The sequence below is a fragment of the Mandrillus leucophaeus genome, unplaced genomic scaffold (assembly GCF_000951045.1).
Source record: "Mandrillus leucophaeus isolate KB7577 unplaced genomic scaffold, Mleu.le_1.0 Scaffold293, whole genome shotgun sequence".
NCBI lineage: Eukaryota > Metazoa > Chordata > Mammalia > Primates > Cercopithecidae > Mandrillus > Mandrillus leucophaeus.
The window spans coordinates 2,788,211-2,805,508 of NW_012103065.1; the positions used below are offsets into that span (position 1 = coordinate 2,788,211).

Consider the following 17,298-nt stretch of genomic DNA (forward strand, 5'->3'; position numbering starts at 1 on the left):
AAATGAGACAGGAACACAGAAGACTCAGCTGATACCAAACTTCTCTTAATCATTGACTTCAACTTTATTTCCAACTGACCCTTAAAAGAACAGTGAAACTGATTGAAAAGGGACTCATCCCCTCTTCCCTCTACAACTCTCTTTTCAGAGTTGCTCATGAACAATGGCATTATGGAAAAAGTTAAAGGATGGAAGAACTATGCAGAGGGCAGTAAGTCTATGAGATGGAGCTTTAAATTTGGCTTGGGATTTCCAGGATGATTTAGGGCTAACTGTGATCATGACCATCACAATTAAGTCTATGTGAAATAGAATATGATCATTTAAAAAGGATAACTCTCAATTTACTACACATCAATAATTCCCAGGACTCAACATTATTATTAATATTTAATGAATTATTTCTTTGAAAAATCTACCTTTTTAAAAAATTATTTTAGGTTCAGGGGTACAAAGGTAGGTTTGTTATATGTAAATTGTGTGTCACCAGGGTTGGGTGCATAGATTATTTTGCAGGCATATACATGCATGTGTCTTTATGGCAGAACGATGTATATTCCTTTGGGTATAGACCCAGTGATGGGATTGCTGCGTTGAATGGTAGTTGTGTTTTAAGTTTTTTGAGAAATCTCCATGTGGCTGAATTAATTTACATTCCCACCAGCAGGATATAAGCATTTCCTTTTCTCAGCAACCTCACCATCATCTATTATTTTTTTGACTTAAAAATCTATTTCAATCTGACTTTACTACCGCTCCCTGAGACAGTTATCTTCAATGGCATCTATGTTTCCAAATGCAATGGTGATTTCCCTCAAACCCCACGGTTATCCAGCAGCTACACTGCTAACAACCAGGGTCAAGTCACTCCCATCTGTAGTCTGAATTATTGAAACAACCACTTCATTGGTTCTCCTGTTTTAACCCTTGTCAAGAATTCTAGCTATTTTCCAGAATGCAGCCAGAGTGATCCAGTTAAAACTTAAGTTTGGTTGTGTAACTTCTCCTTTCAGAGCCCTAAGAGTCCTTTCTCTTTCAGAGCAAAAGTACAAACGTTTACAATTCCTGAAAGGCTGATACAATTTTAGCCCAATTGCCTCTCTAATCTCATCTCCTACTACTCTTCATCTTACTTATTTTGTACTAGCTATAGTGATGTGGTTATTTACTTAACTTTCCCAGAACTCCCTCATCTCACACCATTTGCATTTGCAGTTTTCTCTATCTAGAATACTCTTACACATATATGTGCATGGCACATGCTGCTCCCTCACTGCCCTTGGCTCCTTCTTATATGTTAACATAGTAAGTATGATCTTCCCTGAACATTAAAATATAAAAGAGCAGCAGCCCTCTTTTCTAACTCTGAGACATTTTTCTCTCTACTACTTATGACAAACTGCTGTAATATTCCCATTCTCATTTTTATTTTGCTTATTTTCTATCAGTTGGATATTAGCTCCAGGTGATCAGATAACTTAGTTTTGTTTACCGGTATATCTCCAAGGCTTAGAACTGTGGCTGTCAGTAGCATACACTCAGCTAAATAAATAAATGTTGAGTGAATAAACATATAAGAAAAACCCAACTTCAAACTTGGTGATTTTGTTTGCTAGCCAGCAAAACCAGTGCAGCAAGAAGTAGATTTTATGCTGTAAAATGTGGCCTCCCTTTAGGCATTTCCCCTGAATTTAATCATGCCCACCCTGCAGAATGTCAGCTATTACCTTGTCCATTTGACATATCACAGTTTGGAATTTGGGAGCAGTAACCAACTCGGATGTTTGGATCAGTGGTAAAACACCAGGGTGATTCAGACCCATCTGGATTTCGGCAGTAATTTTCTCGTAGGTCCCTATTGAGAATAAGCATGTTAATGTAAATTACCAGAGTTCTTACGCTGGTGAAGTCAGAGCTATTACATTGCTAGAATTCTAGAATGTATCATGTTTATAAATAGAGTTCTAAGTTTTTGCACTTAAAATAGCTATAACAATTTAATATTCAGTATACATAACTGACACTGCCCAAATTACTGAAATAAATGCTGTCATATGTTAATATTTTTTTTCCTTCCACAGGTGTAGACTTTCACCCAAACATTACCGCTTCGTAAAAGAGAGAAACGGTACCACTGCATTCTTCTCACTCAGTCTCAAGATTTAGACTCTCAATTGGTACCATTTCAAAACATTGGCCTGTTATTTATTACATGTTCATGACCCATATATTGTGTAGAAACAACATGTGGAAGAAACGTTATTATCAATAGTCATTAACTACTCTCATTTAAAATGGAAGTTCAATCTATTCAAATATGTCCCACGAAAATTATGATAGCTATTTTTTCCTTGAGTTCTGCATTTCTTTGATTTATTTAATTTGTTGCATCAATTTACTTTAATTACAAAGCAATTCTTTATGGATTTAGAGAGGCTACCTAAAATCTTTATACATATTTCTGTAAAATTAAGGCCCAGTTATACTATAGAAAAACGAACTATAGAACAAATTGTCAATGTAGTACATGTATATTCTTCATTTTACCAGTATTTTAATTAGAAATTTAGAATTCCTAATAAGAAAAAAAATATATGCTAATAATCCCTGTATGTAAAAGAATTTTAATGGTTTTCTATCAATATAAATAAGGTTCACATTAAATAAAATATGGATTTCATGATAAACAAAATGTATTAAATATGCTGTCTAATTTTAAACAAGTATGTGCTTTTATTTCATAGATTCCTTGTTAATAATTAATATTCAATCTTTTGGAAACCACAGTGTTTGTATCACTTAGCTCCAATTAGAAGTACTATTATACAATTATATTAATATCCAAATGGACCATTCGAAACTGAGAATTTTTTCTTTTTTTTTTTTTTTTTTTTTTTTTTTTTTTGAGACGGAGTCTCGTTTTGTCACCCAGGCTGGAGTGCAATGGTGCAATCTCAGCTCACTGCAAGCTCCGCCCCCCGGGTTCACGCCATTCTCTTGCCTCAGCCTCCCGAGTAGCTGGGACTACAGGCGCCCGCCCGCCATCATGTCTGGCTTTTTTTTTTTTTTTTTTTTTTTTTTTAAGCAGAGACGGGGTTTCACCATGTTAATCAGGATGGTCTCGATCTCCTGACCGCATGATCTGCCTACCTCTGCCTCCCAAAGTGCTGGGATTAGAGGCATGAGCCACCACGCCCGGCCAAAACTGAGAAAGTTTTAAGGAAGAAGCTTGTGTTGCGTTAGAAAGTCAACAAGTAATAGTGTTATCTAATCAAAGTCAGTCCTGACACAAACTATTATTTAAGGATATGAGAACATCAGCCACCAGTGGTTAAAGCCATGGTATAGCTAAGTGTTCATAACCCATATTCAAACCTTTAGCCTTCCTATACAATTATTAACTAGAATAGGTAAGACAAGCAATTTATAGTTACGTATACTTTTAAAAATCTATGTCAGTATAAAATACGTGTGTTAAATTTTACATAAACTTTGCATACACTTTGGCTTTATTTTCTAGTATTTGGTAGAGATGGAGTCACCCTTTGTTGCCCAGGCTGGTCTTGAACTCCTGACCTTAAGCCATCTTCCTGTCTCATCCTCCCAAAGTTCTGGATTGCTCATTTAGACAAGCTAATTAAGTGAAAATCGAGGGCTATCAAAGTCTTAGTGTGGACTGACTTTAACATCTGTATTAGAAGCACCTCAGTCAATCTAGATGAAGCAAGAATGAAAGTCAAGATTTGCCGAGATATTTTTACTAAGTCCTTATTTTTCACTTGAAGAAAGGATGGTTTATAATTACTAAAGGGAATTGATTTTATGATTTGTGTAGATTCATCGGAGGCAGTATTGTTCAGTTACAGTGTTCCAAAGATTGCCATTTGTAAGGTCTCAGTACCAGGGCAAGTAATATTCCATGTTTAATATTTAATAGAGACGCCTGACCAGTACACCCCTCACTACTGGATCACAAAGAGTAAATGGTAAGTCAATGTCCTGAGAAAAATGTTGAGTCAGATTATATCAGTTTTGTAACACAGCACAAGCTTTGTTTCATAATATTTATGTTTGGTTATTTAAACCAAATAACAAAATTAGGAAATGATGACTTAAATTCTGCCAAAATATAACAGGTAACTTTTGATACTTAAGTTTCACTTGTGAAGTCTGTGAAGTAAATGTTTATAACCATTCTGTTTTTCTTACAGATGAATTTCACTAGGTATCTTCATATACACAATTTCTTATTGGGTATTATGAGTCATTAGAAGTTAACAAAAATGTGAATGGCAGTGACACTATCTCCTTTGTCCCTTATAACTAATATTCTCTGTGTTTCTTTGGTTTTTTCTACTTTGATATGTATTTCTCAGGTGTGAAACTCATAGGTCAGGAATAGAGAGTGAATTGCTGTGATGGAAATTAGGGAAATAAACCCAGAATGACAACTATCAATTTTGTTATTGTAAATTAACGGGAAAACAATCTTAGATTAATATTTACTATTTAAACAAGTTATGGAACTAGCTAAAGCTTGTGCATGCACACACACACACATACAACACAAATCTCCCCTCTTCTATGGTGGATAGGCCAACTGGTGCTCACAGCTCCTCATTCAGAAATGTTAGCCTGTCTTATTAAAAGCCTATTACATAAAGCCAATATATGTTATTTATAGGTGCTATTTCAGGAAAGCCACTACAAATGATGTGTGTTATTAATTCAAAAAGCAATCACTTTATGTTCCTCATAACAAGGTGGACAATTTGAAAACACATGGCATTGTGTTTGTGCCTTTCTACAAAAGCCAAGTGGTGTGAAAAGTACCCATAGAGAATGCACAAAACAACTATGTAATTGATGCTCAAGGGCAGTTTCTTTGGCTTAAGTCATCTACACAATTGTTTTGCTTCCTCACTTTTCAAAGCAAATCCAGAAACAATTGAGCACATTCATTTAAGCTTTGAAAAATTATTTTATTCACAGATCTTTAAGGCTAATAACTCTTCAGTGGTAGGCCTTTTCTTTCCATTCTTTCAAAAGGAAAAATGTGTAATCCTCCCAAAGCTAACACGAAAATTTAAGAAGGCAGTATTTTGAAACATGCCTGGCTATCATTACTATTAATTGATTTATTAAACAGACCCACAAGAGCAAAGTTGTGATCAGAAATCCACCTAGGGATGTATTTCCCAAAGCATAGTGAATCTACCCTCTGGATCTGAACCACCTAGAGTGCTTTATGAAATGCATATTTGAGGACCAAATCCCAGATCGAAAGAATCAAAATCTCTGAGTAGAGGAATAATCTGCCTTTTAACTCCTGATTATCACTGGGCACAATAAAGTTTGATCACTAACACAAAATTAGTAAAAAGTAACCACTCTACCTCATTTTCCCCAGGGCCTACTGAAATGTATAACATTTGCCTACTTTACTCACTTGCACTTGAAATTTTCAGGAGTCATGTCATGCCTGTGAGGATACTGAGAATCCCAACGCTGACATGGAATTCCATTCCAAATGGTATTGGCAGTGCCCCTGTAGCCTTCTCCTTGACCTTGGATGCATTCAGTTGTTTCCATAGGAACATCAGTATCATTTACAGTATTGTCAGCTATTGGAAAAACAATAACAAAAAAACTTACATAAAATCTTTGAAGATGCCATCTGCCTCTTAGAGTTCATTGGCATTTTTATTAGCAGATTTTTTTTCCTGTTACTTATAAGTTTTTATAACAATTGAGTGGAATAAGAAATTTAACTTAACATTATTACTAACTTCACTCCAATTTTCCTTCATTTAGATCCTAAATTAGTTTTTTCTTGAACAGTTACTTAAATGCATTTTACTTCCACATGTATAACTTACATATGCTGAATATATAGTGTTTCTGAAATGACTATACAATTATTTCTAAAATCAGCTTGCTTATAAGTACATACTAAGTGGTAATGAAATTAACCACAATTTTCCTCCAATATAATACATACATTCTGGCCGGGTATGGTGGCTTATGCCTGTAATCCCAGCATTTTGGGAAGCTGAGGTGGGTGGATCACCTGAGGTCAGGAGTTTAAGACCAGCCTGGCCAACATGGTGAAACCCCGTCTCTACTGAAAAAAAAAAAAAAAAAAAGCCAGGAGTGGTGGCAGGTGCCTGTAATTCCAGCTACTTGGGAGGCTGAGCCAGGAAAATGACTTGAACTCGGGAAGCAGAAGTTGCAGTGAGCCAAGATTGTGCCATTGCACTCCAGCCTGGGCAAGAAGAGTGAAAGTCTGTCTCAAAAAATGAATTAAATAAATAAATAAATTCTAAGTTTCTAAGCTGACAAGTTAAATATATTTTTAATCAACTTGTTTATAATAAAGAAAAAAATCAGTTATTCCTAGGAAGATCTATCTCCTGCTTTTTTCCCAGTCCAACTTCAATGCTTACTACACTTCATGAAGATTATGAAATCCTCAGTCACTAAGCAAAAAAGGTATAAATTTCAATTTTTACCACAATTTGGTCTCTCTCTGTGTGTAATGTTTAGTCAATCAAAATATAACTCAAAACATTCCAGAGCAACTAAAATTCATATTTCTTAAAACATACATGGAAATGTTTATGGTTTGATAAAACTTCCCAGCTACCTTTACAATCTAAATGGCCATTCAAGATGCCTCCGAATGAAACTCAAGTCAACAGCCTCTAGGACAGTTTAAGATCTGAGTAAATTTCATTGATGTATCCATTTTGGAATTGGATGTACCACTGTACAAAGTACAGGCCAGAATTAGACATGCTTTCAGTGACTAAGAATGCCTATGAAAGTTTTCTATAGTTAATAGTGTAAATATTTTTAATAGCTCTTAAATTTCATCTAAACATTTCTCTCACACAAACCATTGCTAACTTATGTAGTTAGCTGAATGCTTTATTTCATTGCATTCTATGAGCTAACCTTAGGCAAACTAAACAATAGCCTATGTTTAGAGTTATTCTATGAAGCTTTGTGAGAAAAGGGAAAGCATTACCTTAATGACTATCCTAATTACTGAAATAAGTTGTACTATGCAAATTTCCATTAAATTCCTTTTAAATAACTTTATTGCAACCCATTTAAAAAGTGTCTCAATGTTTTGTATATCTGCTTTAGAGAATAGAAATATGACTCAGAAATACCCAAACTTAAAAAGAAATTCAAATGAAGATGAAAAGCGTTCAGCAATTGACCCATAAAGTGGTAATGGAGAGCTGATAGCCTAGAGAATTCATCTATATTGATATTGATGATATATATTGATTTTAGGAAGAACACAAATTACTGAACTTGGGGAAATGGCTTGTATAGAAAAAGTTGATGCTGATTATGCAAGTCTTTTATAATTTCAATACTATCCAAAGGTCTTTGGTGAAATACAAAATAAGATGGATTTCATAGGTCCTAAGGAACTATATTTCATCAATATAAATGCCATTAAGTTACTCTATTTCTGACTATGTGAATTAACTGTTAAATGATATGAGGAGACTGAATGTGTGGGGGAAAGTTTTAATAGATGATAACTCTAAAACAGGTAAAAGGTCAAGTTTGTACTGCCATATTTCATATCTAGTTATAAAACTGATGGGAAAGGAGACAAAAATAAATGTCCTTGGGCATCTATCAATTCATTAGCTTAACACGCTAAAAGAAAAGTTTTGGGGCACAAGCTCTTGGGCAGCAAACTTGTGACCTCAGTCAAAACTAAGTCCTGACAATAGAAGGGAGTTCAGAGTTAGAACAGCCAGTGTAAACACACTTCCACTAATCTCTTCGACTTCATTGTCTGCCTCTGGTACCTCAACTCTTTTACTTTCCTACTCAATTGTGTGTGATTTGTTTTGATTGTTTACTACTGAGCCATTCTTCTCAAGCACTACTCTTATACTGCGCATATAACTCACAGATAAGTCTTGATGAGTCCAGGTGTCAATCAGTGCCATCTTTGGCTGGATATGGACCCATCCATTGCATCTCACTGAGAAACTAGTTCAAGGCTCAGTCCAAGAAAAATTAACACACCACTCCTTGGACACAAGTATGATTTGCCAGATACCAATCAAGACAATAAATAAAAGGAATGTAATATTTAGACATGATTAAGGATTTGAACATTATTTGTTGAAATTTCTAAATATGGAAGCAGCTTCAAAAGGCTGTTTCCTCTACTATGTGAAGGTAACTTCCTACTGTAAGGATATGCCTGGGTGGGGGTGAGAGAGTAAAACTGTCTGTCTATGTTGTCAATATAAGATTAAATATCAATTATTTCTACAGCATGTTATTAGTCAAGGGTGATTCGAATTTCAAAGTAATTTTTCCAACAATAATACTTTAAAGTTACACTCTTACAGAAATGACACATGATAGTTATAATCTGAAGCAATATTTAGAGCCTTAAAGTCAGAAACAAGTGGAAATATACCTTATAAAAAGGGAGATAGTAAGGTAGACATAGGTTATCACAATTCATTAAAAAAATCAATACTTGGAAGGTGCAATGAGCAACTATAAGCAATTACGTGATAATCAGATAATATTAAGAGGAACGATAAAAGGTAAATACTGATAAAGGATAAACATATTCCTAATTTGAGAGCAAATTTTGAAATTTTAAGAACCTCTGTGAAATGAGAGATCTATATTACCAAAATCCCAAGGCAAAGAAAAGGCTACTTGCTTAAAAATATTCAGGAAAATAGTTCACTGCTGATTTATCCACTAAAATTTCAATGTCAATTCAGACATGTATTGTTAGTGCCAATTCTCTACTTCAACTGGAAGTTTCCAACCAGATTTAATAAAAGAATATTTCACTTTTAAAAATAGCAATGATATAAATCTCATCATTTGAACTATCATGTTGAATAGGTTTTTTTCTAAACTTTCATTAGCATATTTTAAAGCGTTTATTATAAACTTCAAGAGTCACTGAATATTCATTTTTTAAAAAGTATGTTAAATCATTAAATAAAAACCAAAATGCTGGCTTTGGATTAAATAATTTAAACAGTTTAATACATTTTAATTTGGACATGGAAAAATAAAACCTTTTAGAATTTTTAAAATTATAGAATACAAAGAATTACTGTAATTAATATAAATATAACATTTTACCAAATAAATATAACTTTTTCATTAGGTTTTATTAAAATGTAAAGAATCTAAATAATAACATTATTTTTCATCTTTTAAAAAATAAATATCTATAACTTTAAAATGTGTATAACTCTAATAACTTAATAGTTTTATTTTTCTGGTGTTTTAATTCATTGGAAATATTTGTCATTATTTTAAACACAAACTAGAGTATTTAGCTAGTATTTTTCTTTAACTCCAAAGTACCTTCTGAAATCAGTGCATTGTATTTATTCCCTTTGACATTGAACTGCTAGAAGTCACCCCATAAATAAAAACTACATAATTCTGGTGCAATGTATAGAATAAATAATACAGGCAAATAAAGATATATTAGTATGACAAGGTAACTAAATAGTTTTCATCAATAAATGAGAGTTATTATGAGTCTCCATGAAGCTGTTTAATAAATATCTGATGAGGACCATGATGAATGATTTGTCCATAGACCATTTAACTGTGATATAAATGTTTGATCTTTGCTGCTCCCATACTTACTATTCAAACAAAATTAATTATTCCTCAATGGCAGTAAAACAAACTCCTCCTGCAGCCCTGCTGTATAAATATCAAAACCGGGTGTAAAAATAAAACAAATATTTCATGACAATTGATTTGGGAAGGGCTATTAAATGTTGGGAAAGGCATTCCTTTGTACTTAACACTTAACATGGGACCTGAGTAAGGGAGGGTTCTGAAAAATCTCCATTGGCCAAACTAAAATGTCAGAAAAGACAGAAACATTCCCAAATATCAGCTGAAGTTGATTGTTTAGACAAAGCAACAGGTATTTTAAAATACAGCAGCCCCACATACACAAATATATTTTCAATTCTGTCTACCAAGTTAACACTAAAAATATCTGGAACTCTTCTGAGAGTTTCTACAAAGGAAACATTTTGCCAGGAGTATCAGTAGTGGCTACCCATTGGAAGCAGAAGCAAAGGTATTTGTGTAATCGTCAATGGTCTATGAGTAAAGGAATGCTTTTCTTTGATGATTGACACAAAATTTGCTGTTTGGAAATGCTTTAAGTAAAACATTTGCTATCAAAATTTTTCACTGTCCTGTTTGAATATGATCAAATACAATGAGTGTCTCTTGGAACATTAATTTCACTTTGCTGGTGTGGTTCTGATGTGATCTGATTGCTACAAAATTTGGAAGTGAATTTTAAGATTTGAATAGATTACTTTTGAGACAAAGAGTATTCATTGTTGTCTAATTCTTGGGACAACCATCTTGCCTCCCAACAGTGACCAATAGAACAAGATCAACAATTTTAAAAAAAATCTGATTAGTTTTCTCTGTGAAGGGCTGGCCAAAGCCTTGCAGAGAGGCCACAGGACCCTGTTGGAGGTCTGAATGGTAGCTAGAGAGGAAGAGTGCATAGTATATTACAAACAGCGACCCCCAGGGCTCTATAAGCTTCATATGAATGATGAGTAAATTCTTACATCTACAGTTTCCACCACCCCCAACCTGCCCCCAACATCCCCACCAAAAGAAATCCCAGATTTCCCAATGGAGACAAGCTATTGCTTCTCTTTTCCCTATAGCCAAGAATAAGTCGATTCATAGTCTGGTAGACAAATACCCAATTATCCCTTGGAGTAGTTCAACCTAACCCACTGCTTCTTCCCAGCTACTGAAGAGCAACTGAAATAGAATTTACTTTATGAAGGTCCCTCGGGATTGAGAACAGTGTGTAATAAAGCCACTCTCCCATCAACAGTACTTATGCTCTGTGGGCCACTAAGACGAGGATGAAGCTCATTGTAAATTTAAAGAGCTTCTTGTTTTAAAATTGGCATGGGAAAACAGTAAAGACCTCCAGAATAATGAACCTCAAATTGTTTGCACGTTTGCTTTCTATGTGAAGCCAGGATTCACATCTCAAACTTTTCCCTGGACTTTATCCAAGCTTTTTCTCGTACAAAATGCTCAGGAGACAAGACTTTCATGAAAGGTCTTCAATTCTATATAGCTTTATTCTTTAGAAAATGATTTGGAAGAGACCTCCAAGTAAAAGACTTTTCCCTTGAGAAAGGGCATTGATAGCACTGTTTTTTTTCTGACACAGGGCACAAGATTTTATTTCTATGAGTCTCTATTCTGGCCTTGGATAAATTAGGAAAACTCAAAGAAACAATCAGCTTTCTCTAAGAAAGAAAATAATTTGTAAAAATTATTCTGTAATTGTATACAATTTGTAAAAAAAATTTTCTCATCATATGAACACACTGAATCTTAAAAGATGACTATGTTCTTTTAAAGTGATGTCCATGTTCATTGGTTACTAAGGGAAAGAATTTTTTTTTGTATATTTGTTTCCAATGGCAACATACCTATATTAGTCTGCACATGCTGCCATAACAAAGTACTGCAGATTTGCTGATTTAAACAAAAATAATTTATCTTCTTACAGTTCTGGAGGCTAAGACGTGTTCTGTTCAAGACCGAGGTGCTAGCCAATTGGATCCTTGGTGAGGGCTCTCTTCCTCACTTGCAAATGGCCACTTTCTTTCTATGTCCTTACATGGTAGAAAAACAGAATTCTCTCTTTCTTCCTCTTGTTATAAGGCCACCAATCCTACCAGATTAGGGTCCACTCTCATGACCTCATTTAACATTAATCACCACTTACGATCCCTATATTATCTAAATATAGTCACAATGGCAGCTGGGGCTTCAACATAAGGATTTGGTGGGAGAAGCAATTCACTCCACAGTAAGACCTCAAATAGAAACCTTAGTTATCAAAGATCTACCCAGGTCTCACTTCTAAAGTGTTTCTGGGCACTTAAGTATACTAGTTCCTCCTTAATTGCAGTTTTGCTTTCTGCCATTTCAGTTACCTGTGGTCAACCATTGTCCAAAAATATTAAATAAAAAATTCCAGAAGTAAATAATTCATAAGTTTCAAATTGCACACTCCATTCTATTTTGCCTCAAATATGCCTCATTTCTTTGTCCAGCATTGTATATGCAACTCGCACATTTAATCACTTAGTAGCCTTCTGGGTGATCAGGTCAATGGTCATAATTTTGCAGTAACCTTTATTTTACTTAACAATGGTCCCAAGGCACAAGAATAGTGATGCTGGCATATTGTTATCATTATTCTATTTTATTGTTGTTGTTAATCTCTTATTGTGCCTAATTAATAAATTAAACTTTGTCATAAGAATGTATGGAGATGATACAGTAAGGGAGCTCAAATGAAGGAGCTGATGTGAGGAAATCATAACTTAGTTGAAATGTGAATGAGTAGCTGCCAATTAGATCAGGAAGAAAGTAAAATTTTTGGAAGGCAGAAGGCATGGTTGGGGTAAAGAGACTATAATGAGAACATGGAAAATACGAGGCAAAGGAAGAAAATCATTGTGGCTGTAACAGAGAGCAAGAGAGCCTGGAGAGAAATGTGGAGGTATATGAAGTCATATATAAGGTTAGAAATATAGGTAGGGGGTAAAAGATGGTTATGTTTTGTCATTGTCCTAAGATCAAAGGAAACCATTGAAGGGTTTTTAATTTATGTGTAGAGGTGTGTGTGTGTGTGCAAGTGTGAGTGTGTGTGGTGTTCTGTAGATGAGGAATGATATAATCAGATTTTTGAAAACATTCTCTTTTGCAGGGAAAAATAATGGATATAGATATTTCACTCTGAAGGCCATTCGTGTTAAAAATGATACTCTCTTAGAAAAAGGAGACAATGATGGAGTGAAATGGTCTTATGTGAAAGGTATATAGAAGATAAAATTGACAGGACTGGGTGATAAATGAAATGTGAACAGTGAAGGAGAAGGCTATATCTAGGATTATGCCAGACTTTTGGATTTTAAACAGGGCAAATAATGGTATCAATCATGCAAAAGAGAGTATAAGGCAGAACAGACCCTCTCAACCCCCTTTACAGGATTCATGAAGAAAATCAGGGTAAAAGATAATCAGTAAGAGAAGAGGCGAGTTTCTGGTTCTGAGGGGCTGAGGGAAATTGGAGTAGCCCATAGGTAAATACTAATTAGTGTACTCTTAAGGGGACCATGTCAGTCTTGCATGTTCTGATATATAGCAAAAAGTTGTTCTTAGAGCGTCCCGGGACACCTGAGGTTCCTGAGATCCTTTCAGGGATCCAGGAGATCAAAACTATTTTCACAGTAATGTTAAGAGATCATTTGTTCTTTACACCATGAAGCTTTCAGATGGCATGTGATATGTGATATCCTGAAAGACTGATGGCAAAAGCAAATACAAGACACCCAACTGTCTTCATTTAAGGTGTCATTAAGTAAAAATTTTTTAAATGCCAAATCTGTAAAAAGTTGACGATGCCACTGTTTATTATTTTTCAGTAAAATATATTTATTAATAGCTAATGGCCTTACTGCTGTTTTAAATGAATTAATACATGTCTTGAAGTTCCTGTTTTAATTTCTAATATAGTAAACATGGATTCATATAATCCACACAGATAATTTGGGCTTCCCAATAATGTCAAAGAGTATAAATGTATGTTCAGTCCAAGAAGTTTGTGAACTGATCTAAATACTCAATGTGATTTCTAAGGGGTATCAATCACAAGACAGTTTTTAAATTTCTAGGGACCTGTTGAAGTTTACTTCATAAAAAAATACTAATACTGCATGTTCTTACTTATAAGTGGCAGCTAAATGATAAGAACACATGGGCACATAGAAGGGAACAACAGACATTGGGGCCCACCAGAGGGTGATGGATAGGAGAAGGGAGAGGATGGGGAAAAATAACTAATGGGTACTAAGTTTAATGCCTGGGTGACAAAATAATCTTTACAACAAAACCCCATGACATAGGTTTACCTACATAACAAACCTGCACATGTACGCCTGAACTTAAAACTTAAAGAAAATACAATAAATTTAACAAATGTTATTATTTGTCTCCAAAATGCAGGAAACTAATATATAGAACCAACTGTTATTCAGAATATGAAGTTATAATCAGGGAAAAGCATAAGAAAATCAGTCCTTCATTCAAGCACTATGCAGGACTTCTAATCTTATATTTGTGATATCTTAAAATTCCATATGCCCAAAACGCTGTTAAAAATTATATACACAGAATATTTGTGGGCTGATGACATTTAGGTATATATCCCCTCCTGAGAAATACAGTGTAAGGAAGTCTGAAAAGGCCCATCCCAGAGTACACTGGCACACATTTGTCAATGAGCAACATTCATTCTTTACTTTGAGTAAGACATTGATTGTAACATAAAAGCTTGGAAGCAAAGTGACTAGAACAAATTTGTAGTTCATTCAGCTTTTGAACAAATAAAAGGAACAAATAAAAGGAGAGCAGTATTCAAACGCTGGCTGGCAGGTGTGAATATCCTAATATCAAGGCAGTGTCATCTTTTGCTTTACTGGTTTGTGTTAAAGTTCTGAATTTTCTATCCTGTTATAGGCCTTGGTCTGTTTTATCCACTTCTGTATCCCCGCTACTAGAAAAGTGTTTGTTTGACACATCATAGCTGCTCAGAAAATATTCATTGAATGAATGCTATGGAGAAAGGGGCAAACAACACTCTTTGCGTTCTCAATATGCCGGGTGGAACTGCCCATGCCAAAGGCTTTTGCTATCCCTGTTTACTTGCCACTTTCCTTGACTTTCTGGAGAAGAATGAACTTAGATGTGCTATAAACAAGGATGCCAAGTGCATGCATCTCAATATAAGCAGAACTAAACCTGTGATCTTTCTCCTCAAATTAATGCCTCTCTGATATATACGTTATCTACCCAATAACTTAGAAATATTTTAGACTCTTCTCTCTCCCTATCCCATTTCCTAGTATAACCAATTTGTCATTATACACTGTACATTCCCCCCTTTTGCTATTGTTCACATCCTTCCTCACCTTGTTTTTCTCACCGCTTACTGCCTTAATCACACTCTTTTGATTTCTTACTGGCCTGCATTGTATTTTGTGTTTAATAGTCTTTTATTCCTCACCTACTCATACTTCTCTGAAAGCTTTTTATTCATTGAAATTACATTTAAAATGTCTTGTGACCACAAGGTTTTAAGAGAAAAATACACACATACACTGAATACATGCACATATGTACAAACATATATAGTATATAGGGATACAATTATTAGTAGTCCATAAATTATAAACAGCACGAATATATGTTTAATGTATTTTCAAAGATCTCTTTGTTGTCCCAAGGGTTTTTAAACCCAGGGCAATGAGCTACAGTAAAATTCAGGTAAAGTAGGAAAGGGCAGCAGTGTGGGAGGGCAGGGGTGTTGACGTGCCTGGCTTCCAAGAAACACATGCATCTCAAGAAGGGACCTTTGGGAAAGAATTCACCTGAGAGAAGAGGAGATGGAACGTTAGCCCCTTAAGCAATCTATGCCCAAAGGCCCCTAGGAGAGTCTTTGTGTTTTTCTGGGTCTCACGGACACCAGTTTAAAGATCACTGTTCTAGATCACAAATGAGGTAAGATCCCTCCCTTTGCTTAATTTTCCAGTGTTTCTCATGGCAACTGAATGGGTTACTCTTGAATCTTACTTGATCTGCCTCATATCAACTTAATTTTTCTCAACTTCTTTCATTTTTCTGTTTTTACCCCATACCCTACCCATATCAATCATGTACCTTGTCTTGAATTGCCATCCAGCCACCCATGTCTTTACCCCTTTCCTCACTGGCCTAATTGCAGACATTTGCTAAGAATGAATTAAGGATTTTTAACTCTACAATGGAAAGCACCCCTTTGTAGGTGTTAAATAAATGGTGGTAATTATGATTTTCTAATAGTTATTATATGATAAAACAAGAGTTTAGAAATTCCCCTCCAACTTTCTAGAGAGTAAGTGACATAATCATTATCTTTATTCTTTGTTTTAGAATCATTGAAAACCCAGAATGAGTTCAGCTGGACTGGACTAAGAGAAAACCAGAAAACTGCCCCAGTTAATAATATGAATAAAAAATAATAATTAATTATCTGTTATAACCAGTACAAGTAAATACAGATCCCCACCCTCTGGTGTACACACTGCATAATCTTCTCCCTTTGGGTGTGGGTGAAACTTTTGAATACAATGAGAACTACTCTTGTGATTAGGTTATATTATACAACAAAGACGAAGAGATTTCGCATATGTAACTAAAGTCCCTAATCAGTTGACTGTAAGTGAATTAAAAGGGAAATTAACCTAGGCAGGACTGACCTAATTAGGTTAGCTCTTTAAAAGAGAGTCTGGAGGTCAAATGCTCAAAGCAGGAGAGATGCTATCCTGTTGGCAGGAGTAAACTGCCATATTGTAGAGAGGGTTATGTGTCACAGAAAGTTAGGTAGTCTCTAGAAGAATTATACCACAGCCTTAAAACCACAAGAAACTGAATTCTGTCAAAACTAGTGAACTTTAAATGCAACATGGAGTTTTACATGAGACCAGAGGTGTGGTAGGCACCTTGATCAGGAACTTTTGAGACCCTAGCAAGGAACCCGCTTGAGTTATGGCTGGACTCCTGACCCACAGAAAATATGAGACAATAAATGTGTGTTGCTGTTAGCCACTAAGGTTTTGGTAATTTGTTATGCCACAATAGAAAATAAAGGCACAATTGAATCCACCACCAAATTTTTGGTTTCACATTAAAGGCTTTACTATATTTGTGAACTAAAACATTTGAAAGAATATTCATAAAACATTATCTCTTATGCTTTCCAGTATGTCAACTTCATTTCATTCACTTTAATAGAAGTATTATCTCTTTATAGTCATATTTATATCTCTTTCATATATGTATTTTTTAAACTAAAAGCTATCCTTTAATAAAATATTTCCAAAATATACCCAAAACTCAGAAGACTTTTTAAATCTGAGTGATACAGGTTTGGCTCACAAATTCTGTTGTTTTTTGTTTTGTTTTGTTTTGTTTTGTTTTTTAGAATTAACACCCTATAAATACTATCCTCTGCTTAACAAAGACATTGGAATTATATAGCATGTTACTTGTGTAACTAGCCAGCTCCTCTTTGGACAGAAGAGAAAAAAGAAACCTACTTAATAGCTAGAAAGTGTCATAGTCATTGTATTTCTTGCCTCTCTCAATCTCTTT

The 17,298-nt window shown here is 34.7% G+C and overlaps 1 protein-coding gene across 1 annotated transcript in view; it reads right to left on the bottom strand.

Annotated features, from left to right (window-relative positions):
• The window catches only part of HGF (hepatocyte growth factor (hepapoietin A; scatter factor)), a 70,233-nt gene that overhangs the window by 23,774 nt on the left and 29,161 nt on the right, over positions 1-17,298 (bottom strand). The window contains exons 9-10 of the mRNA XM_011986105.1: positions 5,450-5,624; positions 1,728-1,855 (exon numbers count right to left, since the gene is read on the bottom strand). Coding sequence (XP_011841495.1) covers positions 1,728-1,855; positions 5,450-5,624 — 303 coding nt within the window. The remainder of the gene's footprint in view (positions 1-1,727; positions 1,856-5,449; positions 5,625-17,298) is intronic.